This window comes from Plutella xylostella, chromosome 17 (assembly GCF_932276165.1).
Source record: "Plutella xylostella chromosome 17, ilPluXylo3.1, whole genome shotgun sequence".
Classification (NCBI taxonomy): Eukaryota; Metazoa; Arthropoda; class Insecta; order Lepidoptera; family Plutellidae; genus Plutella; species Plutella xylostella.
The window spans coordinates 5,287,397-5,308,789 of record NC_063997.1 but is presented as its reverse complement, the minus strand read 5'-3'; the positions used below and the strand labels follow the sequence as shown (position 1 = coordinate 5,308,789).

Here is a 21,393-nt window from a genome sequence, read left to right as displayed (position 1 = left end):
AACGTTCTAAAATATTGTTGTTTTCATCTCTATTCGTCTCTATTTGCGGTGAAGCTGCGGCGGCTCAACAAGATTATGACATTCCCGTAGCGCCGACTGTAACAAACGACGAGCTTATAAATCCAACATTACCGCAGCCACTCGCTAAAATAAACCTTATCACTTTCCACAACGGTCTACTTCCCCTCGCCACCGAGCATCTTAAACGTTGTCGCTTATTCAATGTATTCCGAGCGGTAACTTAGCCGCCATAACTCCATTATAGACTTTGGCTTACAAACATATGGTCGAAAATCGTTTAGTTGTTGCGCCGTGTGGAATAAATCTATAATATGAAAGGGGCGGGCGGCGTGTTGCGTCGGAGGTGGGGGTAGGGGGGGCGCCCCGCCTTGCCGCCCCGAGCCGCGCCATGCCAGTGCCGGGCCTGGAGCCACGCGTGACGAGTCGAGTTGCCGCGAGATATGTGTTTGTGGCCAGTGGATTCGACTTTGGTTGTGTTGTGAGATGACTCGGTGTTGATTGTGGACAAGATAGCGAGGATGGTGCTGGAGGGAGGGCTGCCGGCGCCGCTGCAGCTGTACGCGGCGGCGGCGGCGGGGCTGGGCCCGCGCCCGGCCTGGCCGCCGTTCCTGCCCTTCTTCGGGGTGCCTCCGCCGTTCCTCACGCGGCCGCGGCTTCCGCACCCCATGCCGGGCCGCGCGCCGCACGGGCCGCCCAGCGAGGACTCCAATGAGGATGGAGGCAGTAGTAAAGGTAAACAGATTGGCTGGTAGGATTCTAATTTGATTCTGAGGGCAGAAGGATTTGATATAGGAAAATGAGAGAGTGTATAATTATGTATTATGTAAGGACAATGATAACGTAACCGCATCCTATTTTTTCCCCTGATAGGTAGGCACCTGATAGGTATTTTATGCATTGCGTTTGTGACTGTTTTATACATAATTAATAATAATATTTTAGGTTTTCTTCTAAATTAAAAAAAACAATAATATTTTCTTTTAATTACTCATCGTACCTATAAGTCAATTAATATATTTTTATAATAATAAAAAAAAATGAACTATTTGTTTGAGCGTTGAGTGTTTTTACGTCCGACGCAACGCACAACGCAAGTCGACGGCGGCGACGGACGACGACTGTCATTTTCCTAATTGCCTTTATGCCAGTTTACCCCGACTTCCTCTCAACCATTTCAATCGAAAAATCTACTTCGGTAGGTTATTATAATAGATAGTTAGGTAGTACAATATAGGTATTTTTTATTTCTTAATCTAATTCTCAGGCTTATGCTAAGTAGGTAGCAATATATTTGTTAGATTGATATTATTTAATTACCTAGGACATAGGTAGGTATAATAAAATCTAGTAGTCTAGACGGTGCAATAAAATTAACTCCTTACCTATTAATTGTTAATACCTAGTCTTTTAAAACACTTACTGCACCTATTAGGTACCTATGTACCATTATGACAGCAAGTTAAAATGTTATTTAACGGGATTTTAACACAGTGTTTGACATAATTATTACGTTATTAAAATTATGCTCAAATCCTTTCCGTTATTTAACGAGTGCCTGTTTTTTGGTGGCTTGACCGTAACGTTCACTGGTAATACTGGTATCTTTGAATATTACCTACTTAATACTAGTTAGTATGAGTTTTAATATGTAGGCCTAGTAACTTGTTCAAACTCGGAAAAGGTACCTACTTACATATTACAATTGCATGTTTATAAATAACCTTTTCAAAGTTTCAAATAAAAAAATGATATTAATTACCTACACTCGGTACCTACCTACCAATAATCGGTATAATTGCCTAGACGAGTTCGTGTCTAAAGTGATAATTAGGTACCATTACTTATCTTTATTTTTATTTTTATGTTAAGACATAGGTACTCGTACACTAATTATTAGTCTATGGTTAAGATCTTAATCTTAGCTTATACTAAACTTAAGTACTTACCTGTGTACGTACATACATAACGGTGCGATGCGGTTAAATAAATAGGTATTAGTAGATAATAAAAGAGTTATTTTGTATCTGTTTTAAAAAATTAAGTTTTATTCCAGTAAACACAAACAAGTCAGTCAGTCAGTAGCAGTACCTAAGTCATGTTTTCTACAGTTTTCACACATTAAAAACATTGAACTAGCTGTAATGATAGGATTAAGTTATTGAATAAATATTGGAAAGGTAGGCCCTATACACTTTAGTAAATTCATTCATTATGCTTTTAGCAAGTCCACCTTTTGTACACTTAGGTAGATCTCATATTTGTGCAATAAAGTTTATTAAATAAATAAATACATAAATTCATGGCAGGGTTACACGTGGAAGTGGAATTGGTTAATATTCCTTTACCTACCAAACTAGCTAACATAAATACCTACCTGTATGATTCCTAATTTCCAGTGCAGCGAGCATAGGATTCGATACTATTTTCGAATCTACACGAAGGGTCACCAAACGCTAAACGTATTTAAATCAAAAATATGGAAAAAACAAGTGTCACTTTTGCAGCTAACTTTGTCTTACATTTTGACAGTGACAGTTGACGATACGCAACCATAACGGAGGATCGAAACTTGTGCTCGCGACTCTGATCCTGCTGCGTATAGGTATAGCGACAAATACACCATAATAAATGTTCGCCTATATAATAAATGTTTGTGATTTGTTTAACTTTGGTATTATGCTACCAATAATAACGGAAAGAGATCGGAAATAATTATTAAAGCCGTATTCAATGGGGACTACCGTTTTTTTGCTCACCAGTTGGCGCCACTGTCGACTGAGGTCAAGAGGTACCATAGCTGTCAAACTTATCAAAGGCGACTTTATCAAAATGGCGCGAAATAAAGTTTTAAAATCTTGAATCTTATAAGCTTATTAATTATAAAATAACTATCATCATATCGAGTTACTATGCCACAATGTTGTGCAGATCCGTTATGTTCGGAAAGAAAAGAATTACATAATGTTACCAAGTGATAAAACTGTTCTAAAACAGTGGCTTGTCAAATTATTATTATCCGACAATCTCGTGTTTGTGAAAATCATTATAACCAATTTCAGAAAGAACATAATGTAAATAAGGATTAGGCATTTAATAAAAACAATAAAAATAAAATAATTACACACTGATTTAACTTTTATTTATCCTTTCCGTTTAAACACACTGCTATACAAAAAATATAACACATTAGTAATCCACACAATGAATGCTGGTTGAGTTGTTAGTTGAAACTAAATAATGGTAGTATAGTACGAGTATACTAAGTATTATATTATTTGTGGGGGTGTCACTACCTGCACCTGCCCCCGTATTATGTAACTCCGAGTGGGGTTGGTTGGTATAAAATGGCTGTCAACTTAGAGCATTATTAATTAATAACTTTTTACTGACTTATCTGATTTCACAAACGCTTATGTTGAATGTAAGGATGTATTGGTAGGCTTCTTGCATATTTCTTTCACTAAGATTTTTGGTGTTTTCGGTTAATAAGTCTCTAAGTTGATACCAATTATCACCGGTTGCTAACTCTCAAAAAGTTACAAAATACGGGGGTTGGCTCACTCGAATGGAGCCTTTGTGCATATCGCCTTAAGGTCTAAATTCCACTCCTAAGCTTGTACCATTTCCTACCACGCTGGTCCTCTGCAGGTTGGTGGGTTCGAAAATCTAGATGTGCAGGTTTTATCACGATGTTTTCATTCACCGTAAGAGCGATGGTAGGTACACTGTACATAAATTCCAAAGTACTCATTGGTGACAATATCTAGATCTGGAGTTTCGTTTTTAGTGTTCACACTGCTATACAAAGTTTCTGAAGGCCACTCAATTTTGTTGTATGATGCTGTCCTCTACGTTTCCAACCAAGTTACTGTTACGGTCATAGTCTTGGTGTCTGTAAAAAGAAAAAAACATAGCTGTTACCTAAGCAAACAAGCATACATTTCGTAAAAAATAAGTTTGTAAACAGTAAACAAACTAACCTCTGAATTAGCTGCTCTTTGAGACCGCTTATTTTTGCGCCTCTTTTCCTTAATTCAGCTTTCAAAGCGTGCATATTCATCGACAAATAATCCATATTTGCGATAATTTCGCGAAAAGAGATCACTTTTCAAGTTTTTCAACAGGGAAATGAACGAAAATATAATTTATCACGAAGCCCGCCAAACAAATTATATGAAAAGTAAAATGTCACTTGACCTCAGTCAACACCAGCGCCCCTAGCGGCAAATTCACACGCGTTAGCTCCCATTGTTGTAATACCTTTATTGAAGCAAAACTTGCTTCAAATATATTATCAATCGGTATTTATTTTTTACAATTATTTAACTATTAGTAAATAACGTCAATGACAAAAAGTCGTAGCAAAATCGCAATATTTATTTTCATGACTTTATAGAAGCACAATACATAGTGTGTTTAAGTATCTCCGGAACAGTAGATATCTTACTACATGCCTACTTAACATTTAACTAGGTAAGTAGTTAAGTATTTAAATTTAAACTTTAAACCTCGAGATTAAAGAAAAAAAACACATACAGAAAAAGTATTAAAAACATCCATGAAGGTCCAATATCCCCAAATCGTTTTTATGCCGGTCAAGGGACGAGTTCCTTTCGCCGCTCCCCGCCGCCTTTCTGTCTAAAAGTCTCTCGCCAATAAGCATAAATTATTACCTTAATATTATTAAGGTATCACCTCCAAATATTCTCGACAATCTCATTTAAATAAATTGTGTATTAATAAAAAATAAACGTCGGCCATGTCGCGGGCAGCTAACGAGCGTAATCCATGTTCTGAGCATTTGACAAAGTTAAATTTGGAACGCGGCGGCGGCGTGTTGCGTAGTGTTGGCGATTAGCGGCCTTGTTTTAATCGGATTAAATACATTTGTATTAAATTAAAATGTGGTCCGACTAATTAAGATTTGTAATTTTGGCACATTATGTCCATATCTCAATCTTGCTCAATGGATTCAATTAGTTTAATTAATCTTAAGTATAACAATTCGTATACCTAATTAGTTATTTGAATTTTACCAGTACCTAAGTAAGAACTAATATTAAAAAAAACACAATTAGGTACTTAAAAAAAAACACTTACACACATGCATTTTCCCCACTAGCGCCGCAATCGGACCGCAACCAAAGAAACATTCCGCTAAGCTATCTGTAGAGTAAGTTATTATCCGTGATACCCCCTGCTGCGCCCTCCTTGTCGCTGGTCCGATTCCTTTGTCGGTGGACAAGGTGTGATGTGGTCATGTGGCGGTGTGAACCGGTGTCAGTGACGCATGGCCCGCTGTGACGCAGCGGCTAATCGAGAAAAAAAACCTAAGGAACTTTGTTAAAGATGTTCGTTTGTGGTGTTGTGGGTAAAGGAGTAATTAAGTAGGTATTGTAAGGTGGAGGAAGGTTATTCTAGGTTTTTGCTGTGTGTTTAGAGCGATGTGTACGTGAATTTAGTTTTAAGGTAATTGTTTTAACTTAGATAGGTAATTTAATTTACTAGGTAGGTAGTGAACTTTTTAACCTGAAAAAAAAATCTAATATACTAATTTAAATAGTTTACAGCTATTAATACTTAGGTATACCTACTAGTTGTAAAAAAATAATCATATTGTTTGAAAAAAATATTAAATATAACAACTGGGTCTTTGTTGTTTAAAATTTAATTATTGCGCGATTTTGAAGAAATATTGCTCTATAATTTCACAATGCTCTTTCGATTAAATTGTAATTTTTCTCAGTTAGTGTGGGAACAGTTCAAGAAAACCTGTAATTTGATGTAAACACAATGGTTAATAGAATAACTACGGTGTGAAACCATCAACAAGTAAATACAAAAAAAATGAGTTTTTTATACCACTTAGTGTGTAAGCGCAATGTTATACGAATTAAATTTATCTAACAAGCAAGTAAAGGAAAATAGTGAATAGGTCTATATATTATTTTTTCACAATTATAGCATTTCAGGCTAAAGTAGTTTTATAGTACAGCGAATAATAGGGAAATGTTCTGGTCAAACTCAACAATTTCCCCCAATATGTTATTTATTTATTTAAACACTTTATTGCATAAAAATAGAAACATACGAAATAAATACAGATTTGTACAGTTAACTGTCTATTTCATATACTTTTTGGACCTTTAATTTTTTAAACGGAGATTTTTATAAAATACTTTTTCAATGTGGAAAGTTGTTTATTTTGAACATATTATGTGCACAACGTTTGCAACAAATGAAAATCAACTGCCAGACAAAACCTCATGTGGGCTGACGACACGACGTTGCAGGAAACGACGACGCGACTTGTCGCAACAACACTACAGTTTAAAAAACAATCTGTTTCCTTCAATAAAAAAACTACAAAATCTTTAGACTTTTGATATTATGAAGCTCAAGATGTTACCCACACATAGATTGGTTAGTTAGGTACATGTAGGCTTAAATGATTCTATCCTATCTCTAAAGAGATTCATTTGGCTGCTGATATGATGCTTGACGACACATCCATGGAAATACATGGAAACCATTAGTGACTCTGCAATATTCTGCCGCCAATTGCCACCTTTATACCTAGTAATTATTAAAGATTTATTGTGAACCATTTCTGAACCGACTGTGTCCATGTAAGCGACCGACGCGACTATCAGTAACTCCGCAAATAATTATAATTATAATAACTTATTACACCCGAACCGCTCATTGATTAATCATTATGTTTACTTGTAATAATTGTGATAATTGCGTTTGCGTTATCACTTTGACATTTAGTTAGTGCCGTTTCTCAATGATTTAATTTCCATTCAGCTCGGCCGTTCATGATAAAGTGTGTTGCGGCTAGTTAGTTCAAATAGGTATTTTACTAAATTATCAGTTTTGACATTTCAACAAATGCTTAACATGTTTACCTCTACCTATGAAAATGCTTTTAGCATTATGTAAGTAATTTTCCTGCACATCCTGCGGGTTGACTGGCTGAAAATGCTTTTAGCATTAAGTCCACCCTTTGTACTTTTATTTATGATATTTGTACAATAAAGAGTTAAATAATAAATAATAATAATTAAGACTCAAATTTTCACATGAAACTATAAAATTTAGGCTCGGTGTTATTCATAGGACGTAAGGACATATGTACACTGTGGCTTTGAACACAACAATTTAATTTATTTAATTAAACTACATCACATAATAAAATTAAGGCTTACTAAAACTAGCGACTATTACAAAAATGCAGTCCAATAATACAATCTAAATAACTTATTAAAAAAAAACATATTGGACATAGAAACAAAGAAGGGTGTGTTTTTGGACTTGCTAGTTTTTCCATGGGACCACAAATATACGTATTTATGTGATTGATCTATTACCCTTGTAAATTATCTATATTGTGTATGTTATATGTATCACTGCTTAGACAGGTGGACCGATTGCAATGCGATTCAGTGTTTTTTCAGGCCCCGACGGCGACAACCGACGACGGCTGTTTTTCTTAGTTTTCCGTTACAACTTGATCCTTCTTATTCTGATTAGGTGCACTTTATACTTGTATACCCTGTTAAAATACCTATTTAACAAAATAACACTGTTGTACCTTGTCTCATAAACTTCCTAATCAATCATTCAAACATTGACGTTTTGTTTTGCAGGTAGTTTTGACAAGGTACAGAAGTGTATAGCTACTTATGCAGCTGACTGTACAAAAGTGCATTGCTCTTATGAATCTGACTGTACCTACTTTGTCTCATGCCTACAAGACGTTGAATGGCAACACTTGTCCGCAATTAGTAAGAGATATTTATTGCTTCTGTGCGTCTGCTGATAGCGCTCCAGATATCGTTATCTTTCAGCCTAAACGTTCAGTAGGTGCATAGATAGCTTGTAGGCATACGACTGACGAAAGATAGGCTATGTATGTAATTGTGTATATGTTTATGTAAAGTTTTAAGTAATTTTGTTTTAATTATAGAAAAATCTATCAATTTGCAAGGGGCTTCCAGCGTCATTTTGATACTATAAGTTCGATTCTCTGTGTAAGTCAAAAACTGAAAATACGAGTAGGTATCACTATAAAGCTTGCAAAGCTCTTGTAAACTGTCTGAGTAAATCAAAACAATAAATAATTACGTATCATAATTCTCCCATAACCAACACAATCGAACCACAATAAAGAACATCACTTAAAATCAGGAAAACAAACGCCCCCCAATAATGACAAAACCAAATGGCCTAATAAACAGAAATCACAACCAGTCAAAAGTACATCAATAAAAGGGATAGGAGCATTGAGCGGGAAAGGGGAAGCGCGGCAAACGTACACCACATAAATTAAAGCTAACACGCCTGCGCCTGGGGTCACTCTATACGTCAAACACGAAGTATCGGAGCGGTACCGCTATCTTGTTATATTAAAAAAAACACGCACTCACGCCTTGTACTAATGTACTGCCTTGCGGGGTAGGCAGAGGTGCGCAAAGTGGGTGCATTGCTGCACCCACTTTTCGCCAGAGTGTTATGTTAGTCCCAATGTAATAGGGGGCGGGCCTATTGCCATTTTACGGGCACATCCAAGACCCGAGAACAAATATCTGTGTTTAAACAAATATCTGCCCCAGCCGGGAATCGAACCCGGGACCATCGGCTCAGTAGTCAGGGTCACACCAACTGGGTCAACCACTACGATTGTTATATTAAACGCTCGTTTGTTTTTCGTCATTATAGAGTAAACCTCCTGCCCCCTCCCTCAGACACAATCCAACGAAGATATCCCCTGATGTGGAACGTCATAAGTTTAAAACCAAGACCCGGCAACTGAGGCTAGCATTTTTATTATTCTTAACTTCGCCATAAAATTATTCCTATTGTTGGGCAACAATTTTGCAGCAAAAGCAATAAATTAAAATGAACAGGTAAGGAATAATATCCGACGCAGACAGTAATTTAAAATTCTAAATATTCAAATAGTTATGTTGCAAGATTATTTACTACCTTTGACCTGTGACTATTGTCATTCATATTTTGAGTTTCATGGCGATTATGCTCAACTACACGGATAATGCGTTAACAAAGCAACAAAGAAAACTACATTTCATATTAAGTACCTATCAGTGTCTATTTTTACAAAGATGTTTGACATTTTAAAGAGTTATTTTGATAGGAAAATGAATCAAAAACGTTTTTTTATGACAGTAATAAGCTTTTTGATCTATCCAAACAAGCCACAGTTCTCTAGGTGGCTTTCAAAGTCATTAAAAGGGTACCGAAACCGTAAACACTGTTTTTGTTGGTGCTGAATAGAAAGCTTATTCCTATCAGAATGTTTTTTTTTTCATTTCTCCTATTTACCTCACCCATGAATCCAGCCCCGCACTTTTAATTACTCTGTGGTTTTTGTACTACATGATGATAAATAACACCCATGTGCATTGTGCAACGTGCCAAGTGCGCTGTAAAGAAGTGTTATCAGTCACGCCGGCAGACACTAAGGGCCTGGGCTCATCACTTGCAAATATTCACAACCACCGGTAGGAGGCGCGCGGTCGCGACCAATTTCAAGGGCCATTTGCTCATACGCCCTCTGCCGGCCCAGAATAGCTTTTTTAAATAAATAATTCAAGATAATATTTATTATGGAGGAGTTTTGGTTGAGTTTACTTTTTTCGTTAAACATCTGCTGCTGTGGATTAAAGGCAGGAAGTACTTTAGCCTTTAATCAAAATGTGGTGTTAATGTTTTGTAGTTAGTTTAATGGATAATTTAAGCGTATTCTGGTCAACATTGTTCAACCTGGGAATGTAGTCATTACAGTAGAAACTTTGCTACACCATGTAGATATTTTTCTTTTTAAAGTAACAATTGACCCTTTTAGCTATATTAATTTGTATTCCCCAAAACGTTTCATAGTCCAATTGTAAATTGTAACCCGTAACTAACCCAAAGTCGTGTGCCCCAAAACAAGCATTTATCAAATTAGTTTTGCTTTTTTTCCAATATTTGCTTTTTCATAGTGTGCCGTTTTTGCCCTCTCACCCCTTCTGCAGATTGGTCACGGGAGACTCGACTGGATGGGTCTCCAATATGTCGCTTAGTTTAGCAGTTATCGGTTACCTATCCCGATAAAATTGGACCTTGGAGATTTGATGATTTAACCGGAATTAATTCTGTTCGGGAGATGTTGTTAAAATAAGATAATAATAGTACCTATTATGTATGACGCCAGTTTACGACTTTATTATGTGTCATACATGCGTCACTCAAACTAACACATGACAAAAATACGAGTCATATCTCTAAACACACTGATAACCCATGCTTATTTATTTTATTTTATCGATTTTAGAATGAGATATAATTTGAAGTTTCATTACTCAGTTACATCTCAGTTGTAAATTTATCAAACTTTCCTTTCTAATTATTCTTTGGTGTGATTAATTATATTCGTTGATTCAATGCTGTGCAAACAATCAGAGCATTAAGTACCATTGTTCAACGTAAAAAAAACAAAAGAGTGTTACTAATTGGCATAAATAATAGCATTTTTGCGTAACAGTCGTGGGTAAGGAAATAAAAAATGTCACCCACGTTTTTTTTTAATCTTTCTGCTCCAATGGCAGCAATGAATAAAATTATAACTTTTATTAATTAATTATTTGTTTTACCGTGCTATCTAAAAAGCTTTTAAAACAAGCATTGAATGTTCTGATTTGTATAGATAGTAATAGAATGAGGACAACCATTATGAAAAATACTAATACAACAATTGTCTTGAATAAAATAGATACAAAATACTTACATCACAAATAAAAAAACAACAAAACAATTTGTTTAACAAAAATATTCCCTTTTAATGGCTGACAAGATAACAATGAGCACAAGCACACCATGCTAATCCTTGACTCATGTCCCCGCTATCCTCTCATGCTATCATCCGGACATCGGGCGAAAATCCTCGATAATCCAACGCATAACATATTGCTGCTCCTGAGAAAGCAAACAGAAGGGGTCTTTTAGGCCCACCGTAACTAACCCTATTAAAAAGTGGCCTACACCCCAGGGTGTTTTAATGTAGCATAAAATTAACCCGCCTCGTCACGCGCGGTGCACCGACGGGTTAACTGGCTGACTTTTTGGTGGTTTGTGCTTTGCACTTTTCTTGCTGTTTATAAGGGATTTGGAGTAAGGGTTGCTCTAAACGCTATTTTAAGTTTAGTCAGAATAAAGTAAAAAAATAATAGAGTATGTTTTACATCAGTTTTTCGGATGAAATAGTATTAGTTTAATATACTAGGTAACTACTGTATTATGATATTTATAATGCAATGACATAATATACTATATCATAAAGTGGGTTCTGCAATGCTCCTGTCCTTACTTTCCTGGTATTACTAAGCTTGTATGTTTGTCATCGCCTTAGTTTGCTGTTTAAAGTAAAGCTTCCCTAATTCAGTGTAATTCCACACAGTAAGCACTGTATAGGTACTTTTATTGAATTTCTAGACACCACTAAGATCTAACTAACTTACCTATATGAAAACATGGTTTTACCAAGCTACTGAGAACTAATTTACAAAATATGATTTGACAACAATGAAGATTAATGTACTTAGATAGACATATTATGAGTATTATGACCCATTTGTACCAAAATAATACCTATACAAATCGATGAGTAAAGAACTAAAGACAGACAGTTACCAATAAGTACATACACATGTATACACAGACAAACAAGCCCAAGATAGTGTCATAATAGCAGTCTGCGAGCCGCGGGCGACCCCGATAATAGTTGTCATAAATAAATCTGGCATAATTCGAGTCGAGATAGCGGCCTTTGTTTGACTTCGGGAGAAACATTGAGTAGCTTAGCGACCTCACTTGGGTATGCGAAATATGATTATCTACTTCTTCGCTGAAGAGCTGATCTAGGGTTTGTCACCCTGGTGAAAGTATGCCCAGTGAAAGTATGCATCATGATTATTATGAATAGTTTTTTAGCGGTATATAGCCGCTAAACGAGATCACAATAAAAATTCAAAAATAAAGAACATAGTAAGTTTTTCAGCTCACAATTTAAAGCTAAAACAATTCTGTATAGCATCATAGCAGAGCAATGATTTTTGAAATGATGAAATATTGTAAAAATATTTATTTAGTAATAAAGAAAACGTACATTAGCATGCAGGATAGATTGACATACCATTTTAAATGTGTTTGTCTTAATGTTCATCGATTAGACTAGAAGACTAGGTACATTTTACATCCCATGATATTGAAATATAGCATTATTGAGTGGCCCATTTCTTGTATTTATGTTTTCTAGTATATAAAGTTATCTAGACACGAATAAACAGAACTTTAACAAGTTGTTGCCGTTGTAATGTTGAAACTATATGCTAAGAGAAAGTTCTTACTAAATCGTACTAGTTTTTGCAGAATTGTTTTAGTATAGGTTTTTCTTAGCTGTAATCTAGAAGTAGCTATTTGAAGTTTCTTGTAGTAGTTCACGTTATTATTAATCAACACTTTTACTGTAACTCTATGAAACTATAACAGTTGTACCCAAAACATGGAAATTTACGTTAGTTTTCTTTACATTTTATCACTATGATCTACTCTGTCTTAAAAAAATAATTACAATGTAATATGGAGTCTTTCCATTATCAACTAGGCCGACTAGGCCTAAACTCTGTTCTTTTAAAACTTTTTTATAACTACAATAATTTGCTACGGTGCAGCGTAGTAGGTGCTACGGCGTAGCGCTACGCCACGCTTACATGTAAATGAAAACGAAACGTTTGTTTTTGTTTTGTAAGCATATATGGCCCATCGATAATATTTTTAATAACATCTGTGATATCGTCAAAATAATGTGTTTTTCTATGTATACTATATTCGGTGTGAATTGGATTTTATGTCAAGGTATGTTGAACATTGATCGTCCCCTGGCGGTTACTTTTCGAACAAAAAACTTTTATACGTGACGTAACGTGAGACGTGACGCGAATTCAATGAAAAACTTACTGTTTTTTTTACATTGCTTCAAATTTATCAGTACCTAAACAGCCATTTTTTAGATTTAAATTCTAATATGAAAAATATTATTTCTATATTATACTTATTTAGCTTTATTATCGTCCATACATTCGATGACAAATAGTGACTTGCATCGCCTAACCATAACAACCCACCATAAGTACCTATCAAGTAACAAAATTAAAACCAAACCTCAACATACTTCGCAATTAAATGGGTCCACAAATCGCCCTATGATAGGAAATCAGGACCAAATACCCCTACGAGCGTGCGGTCGCGGCCCCGCCCGACTGACGCATTGCACCCTCGGGACCGCCCGTATAAACAGTTGTTGTATCTGAAGATTACTTCATTTATACACTGATCCAGTCGAAATGGGGACAAATATACTTTTTGTCAAACTTGAAGAGGTGTATTTAAATGATGTCTAACTTCAGTTGGTGCATGTGTAATGGGTATAGTGTGCATATAGTGCATTCAATCCGTTTTATTTTCTGCATAATAAACTTCGTATTTAAATAAAAGCAGCTTAAAACCACATAATCACAGTCCTCTTCCATTCTCTTATACCGTTATAAATACATATAAAGACAATTATTTTCAAAGCAAAATACAAGATTACGTATAAACATTTTAAAACAATAGACTACGACACAGAAACCCCAGTTCTCCCGCCTACTCCCCGCGTGGACGGCAGATAGCGGGTGCGGTGCAAAACCAAGTTACAGCCAACAGCAGTTCATAGGTAGACTCCTCCAGTGAGTTATTGGTCGCCAGGGACCCGCGCGCGATACCAGTTAACATACGAACGCAACTGCCAGCTAAAGCTACCGTGATTGTCTCTTTTTCTGTGTTCCAAGTTTAAATGTTTGAGTTTTAATATTACGGCGTGTCTTTCTATCAGTGTTATAGGCCTGCCCAATCGGTTAGTAGATTTATCAAGTGAAAAGGTTATTTTTCATTTCATCTTAATGAAACTTGTTTAGGACACAGTCGGGCACACATGTGTGCCCTAAACAAGAAATCAACAAGCTGGTTCCCATTTTGAAAATAACGTAAAACTCATAAATAAAACATGGATGCATCAATAACAAGGCCTTAATTCAAGGGCATGGAGTTCAGAAACTATTATTTATGTAAAATATATTTAACATTACTGTTACAGGACTTTTTCACGGACACAAAATGGCTGCTAAAAATAAAGTAGGATCCATTTACTTATCATGTTTCAATCTTCGAACACCGCTGGTCGCCTAGAGGCATCGATATGAACCACTGCGGCCAAGGAATATGCCAATACATAATAATGTATACAGATTTTATACTCATATATATCGCCTTATTGATAATAATTGTTAATAATGTAATTTCACATCAGACGCAATTTTATTATACCTTCAATTAATTATATGATATTACATACCTACACTATGATCGCCTGTTAGATGTATCTCCTCTTCAAAATTAAAGTTAAATAGAATAAATTTCTACTTACTAAACTTACATACCAGGTAATATACATTAATTTGTCTAAGAGATAGTGGCGACAATTACCATTTCAACACGGTTCTATAAAAATGAATTATTTTGTCCAAACAAAGGCTGACAAATTCTGCCTCGTTAGTGCTTCGATGAAAACCGGTCGAATTACCAACAGCTGAACACTTTGTTCGCCCGACGTGTATTGATAACGCAATTTATAAGAATTATGATAGGTAGCCACTTCGCCATTGATTTATTGTAAGCAAATTAATTAAAATAGCAGTTTTTAATTTGCATTTAGTTTGGGAAAGAGTCATAAAGTTGATATAAAATTTAATTAAGATATTAATCAAATGTCTTGCTGTTAAAACGGTGATTTATGCCATTACACCTAAAATTAAATAACGTCTTCATTATCACATGCGGTTTTAAGAGAAATGTCTATAATTATGTGTTATATATCTAGAAATTCCCACGGCAAAACCTTTTAGGTTGAAACGAAGCTTGCAGGAAAGGCTAGTATTGAATAAAGCGTAAAAAAATTCCAAGGTGTCATTAATATATTTTCAGAAGCTATTCTTTAAAATAATAAAACAAACTGGTGACAAAAAGTATCTGCCAGTATTTCTTCGGAAACGTTTTGCCAACCCTGCGTGTGGAGCTCCTAATACGGCGATTATTCCTCCAAATGATATGTATATTGCTAATAATTTCAAAACTCCCCGTAATGATTCGCCATTAAGCCGGCCACGGTAATTATTTTAAAGGCTGGATAACGCCAGAGAGGCGAGCTGATATAAACGTAGGTATATCTAAGTAGACATGCATGATGCACAGTCAATCAATTATAGTACCATCTTCATCAAATTGAACTTCTATGAGTTAGTTCCTCATTAACATGGTTTTACAGAAATTGACTTTCTTTAACTACAATTGGAAAACATTGCAATGCTTAGTTGGAAATTTTTCATTGCCAATAATTACAGTAAAGAAACAGACATATCCCAGAAAAGGAAATTCATTCGCTGCCACAAAATATAAAATCATATTATAATACCTTGAACTATAGTTACTAAGGTAGTAAATACTTAATTCTCGAAAGTCTTACGATGACACTAAAGTGGATAGTCTGAGAAGCCGACAGCTATAAGGTCTCTTTTAGTGTAAAGTGACACTTTTTATGTATATTCAATTAGGTCGGGTGTCGGCCTTCGAGGAACTACTCCACGGTTTTCTTTAATGACGCCTCTCTCGTGATGAAGACATCCAGTGGAGCAGGGACGGACTCAGGCTTGCAACTACACTAAAGTCACGAGACATGAAAAAGTTTCACCTGCCATTGATGTTCCATATTATGTCATTGGATCTTAATCATTGGTCGTGAGTGTATGTAGATAATAAATGTTCCATCCGGGCTACCGAAAAGTACTTTTGTAAAAAATTGGGCAAGCTTTTTTATTTAAAAAAAAAAACACGCACTCACGCCTTGTACTAATGCACTCCCTCGCGGGGTAGGCAGAGGTGCATTGCTGCACCCACTTTTCGCCAGAGTGTTATGTTAGTCCCAATGTAATAGGGGGCGGGCCTATTGCCATTTTACGGGCACATCCAAGACCTGAGAACAAATATCTGTGTTTAAACAAATATCTGCCCCAGCCGGCAATCGAACGCGGGCCAATCGGCTCAGTAGTCAGACTTTTTTATTATTAACGATTTAACATCAGTCATTCTACACTGAAACACAAACGCAAACCACAATAATATTACACTAATGTTCCTAAAAAGGTTTTTAGTTAAAAAACTATAAATTCACAATAATATACCACGAAAAAAATATATAAATTATAATGGGTAACTTTATAATTTGTTTTTTTATTAATATGTTAGTATTACTTATATTCACACGGGATAAAGCCACAAAGCGACAAACAAAGATTGACTGAATTTTCATATTTCTTCGACCCTAAGGGCGTTTTGCACAACAAAGTTAAATAAAATTAAATAGTTTGTCTCTTGTTCTGACAGTATAATGTCAGAGCAAGAGGTCATAGATTTAATTTTATTTAACTTTGTTGTGCAAGACGCCCTAAGTCCGTCCCGGGCACGCGTGCCTGCCGACGCATCCAAGTACCTATTTGGGGTCAAAATTATAACTTTATTATTGCTGGTGATTTCAGAAATTAATTTCCCCGGATCGTGGGCAAATTACAGGCGGAGTCGGCCCCGGATGGTTATCTCGCTTCGGCGAACGCTGGCTGCCAACAAAAAAATGGGCTACGAAAACTTGTATCGTTTTCTATATTTAAATATTTATGTGAGTAAAATTTTACCGGTCGCTGGTCGCTGCCTAGGTCGATGCTGTTGACGTTTAAATTAATTATTCCCAAAAACGCATTTTTTTATTATTCTTTAAAAACTTTAGTGTAGAGTAATAACGATATCTACTTATATATTTAGGTGCAATGTCTAGCTAAGTATAGATATATTTTTTTAAAGTGTTACATAATTACATTTTACACTGTTTAGAACTCTGGAACGGCTGAACCGATTTGAATACAAATTGGTAGGTTGCTAAAAACCTGGAAAAAGACATAGGATATTTTTTATTCCGGAATTTAGAGAGAAAACTTTTTGAGGCGAAGCGGACCTCGCAGGCAACAACTATTTTATACATAATCAATACCCATAAAACCTTACCACCGCTGTATTGATTGATCGGTAACCTCAACTTCGATCATTCGAATGAGTATTTAAAACCTCATTCACGGCGTGTACCTACTTAACGACTAAATCGAGTGGAATCGATTCTTAAAAGTGTCAGATGACTGAAGTGCGTCTCACGGGTATAGTGTGAACATTATGTTGATTGATCGCGGGAAGCGAGTCTGCACAGTCAGTGTGTACTCTACCATTAGGTAGTTACAACGGTATCTTATTACGCGAAATTTACCGAATTTTTACACCCGCGCCCGCCTCCGATCGATAGCCAATTGATTCGGGGAATAATGAAATTATAAGCGAATTCTGCGGCACAACCTGCACTTGATTGAGCCGTCTGGTTCGTTGGTAGGGTTGACACTGAAATGTTTTTATAAATTTGGTATACGAGTAGGTACTTCAATATTTTTAATTCATAATGAAGAAGAGCGATGTGTTCAATATAATATCATTATAACAAATTTTAACGGCTCTGTCTTTTATTTATAATAGGTCCAAATTAAAACCCAAACATATAAATAACAATTGCATCATTCATATTTTTCATGACGTAACGTCATGAAAAATATGAATGATGCAATTGTTATTTATCATGTTATTCGTCATGACGTAACGTCATGAAAAATATGAATGATGCAATTGTTATTTACGGGGATGCTACTTTTTACTCTATATACTAGACAATAAATACAAATATAATATAATACAATAGGCGCGTTTTTATAACGTTATTTAACGTATACCTGCCTAATATATACCTACCACATTTTCCTTAGTTACAATAAAAGGGTATTTAATTCATGTAATTTCCCGTCGGATGGTTATTTAACACCTATGGTTATCATTGTGCAGCTTTTTACTCAAATGTCTAGACAATTCTCGTAAATATGCAGTGTATAAGCATTTTCACGATACAGCTATCAATTAAATACTTATAAGTCGATCAAAAGTAAGTACTGTTTAATGCACTTATGGTAAATGAGCCCGTTTGTAATTGTAGTAATTTAATGCAACATTTCCATATAAAACATTTAGGTTCTTGTAGGTACATTTATTGATTCCAGTAAACGACCGTGAATAAGTAATGGACGATGCATATTCAATGGTGTGATTATTGAATACATTTAGGTACTTATACAAGTTTGGTGTTTTTCTTGTTGTTTTTGGATTACTTAAGTAAGATAGGTAGTCAATACTTATTATGTATAAAAGTAAGTTATAATTATTATGTAGAGGTATACCTACAATATATTATAACCCACTTTATAAGTAATATGCGTGTCTTCAAACTTTATTATTGGTCCCACCGGAGATAGAACAGCCCCAGTTTCCCAGTACAACAGTAATAGTTCGTAACCTGTTCCATCTGGTCGTCTATAACTTATTTTTTCTGTAACTACACTCACGGGCAATGAAATAGTTTAATACCTACATACTATCAAATCAAATAATAAATCTTAAATCTACATTCAGGCAGACACGCTAAACATTTATTGAAATTCGGCACGACATGGCGACGGCACAGTCTCCCGCCACACAAACAAAACAAAAGATAAACATCAGACCAAATATAACCTATAAAATATAATTTGCGACGAATAAACCAACTAGATATCTGTAATATCAATTCGTTTCACTTAATAGAAACATAAAGGAGACTCGGCTAGGCGACATAAAACTCTTCTTTTATTGAATAGAAATATACGCTTAATACGATCCGCCAGGCGATTGTGTGGACTATGCATAAAATAAAAATATTGTTTAGATTGTCTTTGGCCTGGTGGAGGGAAGCGGGAATTATGACAGATGTTTCATCCAAGGATTGTTGCTAGTCTTTTGCTAGTGTTACCTTATGCTTGCTGTTCTCCACATCTTTATTCTATACATATAAGTCGCATAAACAGTCCATTTGGTTATTATTGTTTTCAGCGAATGTAAAACGTCAACTTCTGAAAAGTTAACACCTTTATTTATCTGTGAAGTTATCAGTGAGATAAAATTAAGCTATCATGATTTTTATCCCCTGGATAACATAATCCGCTAGACTATCAAGTTTATTCTTTTATCTCCGATACTATTTACAAGTGCAACTTCACTGTTGTGAAAGTACTAGATATTATGCAGACACACTATGACATTTTATGGTGAAACGCTGGCGTTAGATTAGAAATATTGTATGTACCTACATACCTAGACTAGACGTATAGTATTTCTTATTATAACTGTTGGTAATTAAGGGTCATCAATATGAAGTCAGTGAGTTACAGAGTTAAATTATTAACTCAAAACCCTCAGAGAGCTACCCCTCACCCCCTTCCCTTACGACATTAAAACATGATCAGAGACTAAATTAAAGCGCGCCAAAATTGTTGTCTGTGGACCCAAGGCGATCGTTTGTTTTAATACAATAACTCTACGCATCTCTTTCACTTCCCTCGCAGAATATACATTTCCGTCTCTCTCGGGCCCACACGAATTTAGGGGATTCTATTAAGGCAACACCGCATTATAAATTTCCTCCGATGCTGAACAAAACTTTGTCTTAATCATATTCGGTCGCCTACCTCTGGTAATTTAGGACATAAGTTTAAACAGTCGTGTAGTTTGAAATAGATAAATTATGCATAGGTATTTATTTATTCATATTTGTGTCAGGCAAACAAGGATTTATTCTTGAAATATGAATAATTATTTAAAAATATACATGATTGCTATGTATCATACAAAACATGATCGAATTTGAAAAAGCCAGAGAATTCAGGCAAAACTGACGTGCTACCAGAAGCGCGTTCCTTTTAATGACTTCAAATTTATTTAGCCCCTTTGAGGGCGGAAAGAGTAATTTATAGCTATCTCTTTCTCCCCCGAGGCGGAATGATACAATGCTCTCACTCTAACTGTACCATTTTTAATTAAAAACGTCGAGAGAGAATTAGAAATTATATTCTATTTTCAAAAACTTGTTTTGACGCTTTGTCGGAGATTATGTCTTTTTTATGAGCCCCAAGCCGGGCCTTTGTTTTAACTGTCGAGGAATTGTCTAAATTGACTTTGTTACAAAGCTTTGAGGCTCTTTGAGGCTCTTTTATGTTTATGGTTATATCTTGTTCATTTCAATCTGCTCTTTGATTAGAATTGTTTACGACTGTGAGGATAGAGCACTGTTACGTTATCTTTGTAAAATAGTATTGACAGACATTGTCATACAAAATTTTATGTGCTCAAAGCTATTTATTTAGATTTATTTTATATTCTTATTCATCGGTCACATACTTATTACTATTATGCTAGGTACTTACTTAAATAAGAACCTCACCATGACACAACATAGTAGTCTGCTAGTCTGTAATGTTGAAGAACATATTAACTGCGCATTAGAATAAAAACTAAAAACGTAAATACACTCACGAGCAATGCATAAGTTCCAGTGACATATGGAACGACAATAACAGATGTAACTTATTCATTGCTCGCCAGTGTAGGTATATTGAATAAATTCTTAATTAAATATTTTTTTTAAATTGGTCATGGTGTTGAAATTTTGTAAAAGGAACTTTTCCATTCCTCGCCAGTCTACAACCAACCTTTCCAACACCAACCCTCTTACGTCCCTTTCTCCCACAGGCGGTTTAAACGACGACGACGGCGACAGCGGCAAGCGGCGGCGCTCGCGCACCAACTTCAACTCCTGGCAGCTGGAGGAGCTGGAGCGGGCGTTCCTCGCGTCGCACTACCCCGACGTGTTCATGCGAGAGGCGCTGGCTATGCGGCTGGATCTGAAGGAGAGCAGGGTCGCTGTGAGTAGCTATTATAAATAATAATAATAAATATATGGGACATCTCACACACGGCCATCCGACCCCAAGCTAGGCAGAGCCTGTGTTATGGGTATCGGACAGCTGATATATCTACACAAATACATAGATAGATACATACTAAATATAAATATCAACACCCAAGACCCGAGTACAAATATCTGTCTAACAAATATCTGTCGAACCCGGGACCTTCGGCATAGCAGTCAGGGTCACTAACCACTACTCCATTCGTAGCTATTGTTCACCTATGGTTAGACACTCTAGGTACTTAGACAGTAGGTAGTGTTGAAGATCAGTTCCTCGCGTCGCACTACCCCGA

The 21,393-nt window shown here is 35.8% G+C and overlaps 1 protein-coding gene across 2 annotated transcripts in view; it reads left to right on the top strand.

The window, feature by feature from the left end:
* The first annotated feature begins 357 nt into the window (after positions 1-357).
* The window catches only part of LOC119691474 (homeobox protein unc-4), a 36,957-nt gene continuing 15,921 nt past the window's right edge, over positions 358-21,393 (top strand). Inside the window, exons 1-2 of one of the 2 annotated variants that reach the window (XM_038109020.2) lie at positions 358-753; positions 20,881-21,053. In XM_038109020.2, the coding sequence (XP_037964948.1) occupies positions 540-753; positions 20,881-21,053 (387 nt within the window). In that variant the 5' untranslated portion in view covers positions 358-539. The remainder of the gene's footprint in view (positions 754-20,880; positions 21,054-21,393) is intronic. The other variant, XM_038109019.2, reaches the window with a different exon arrangement.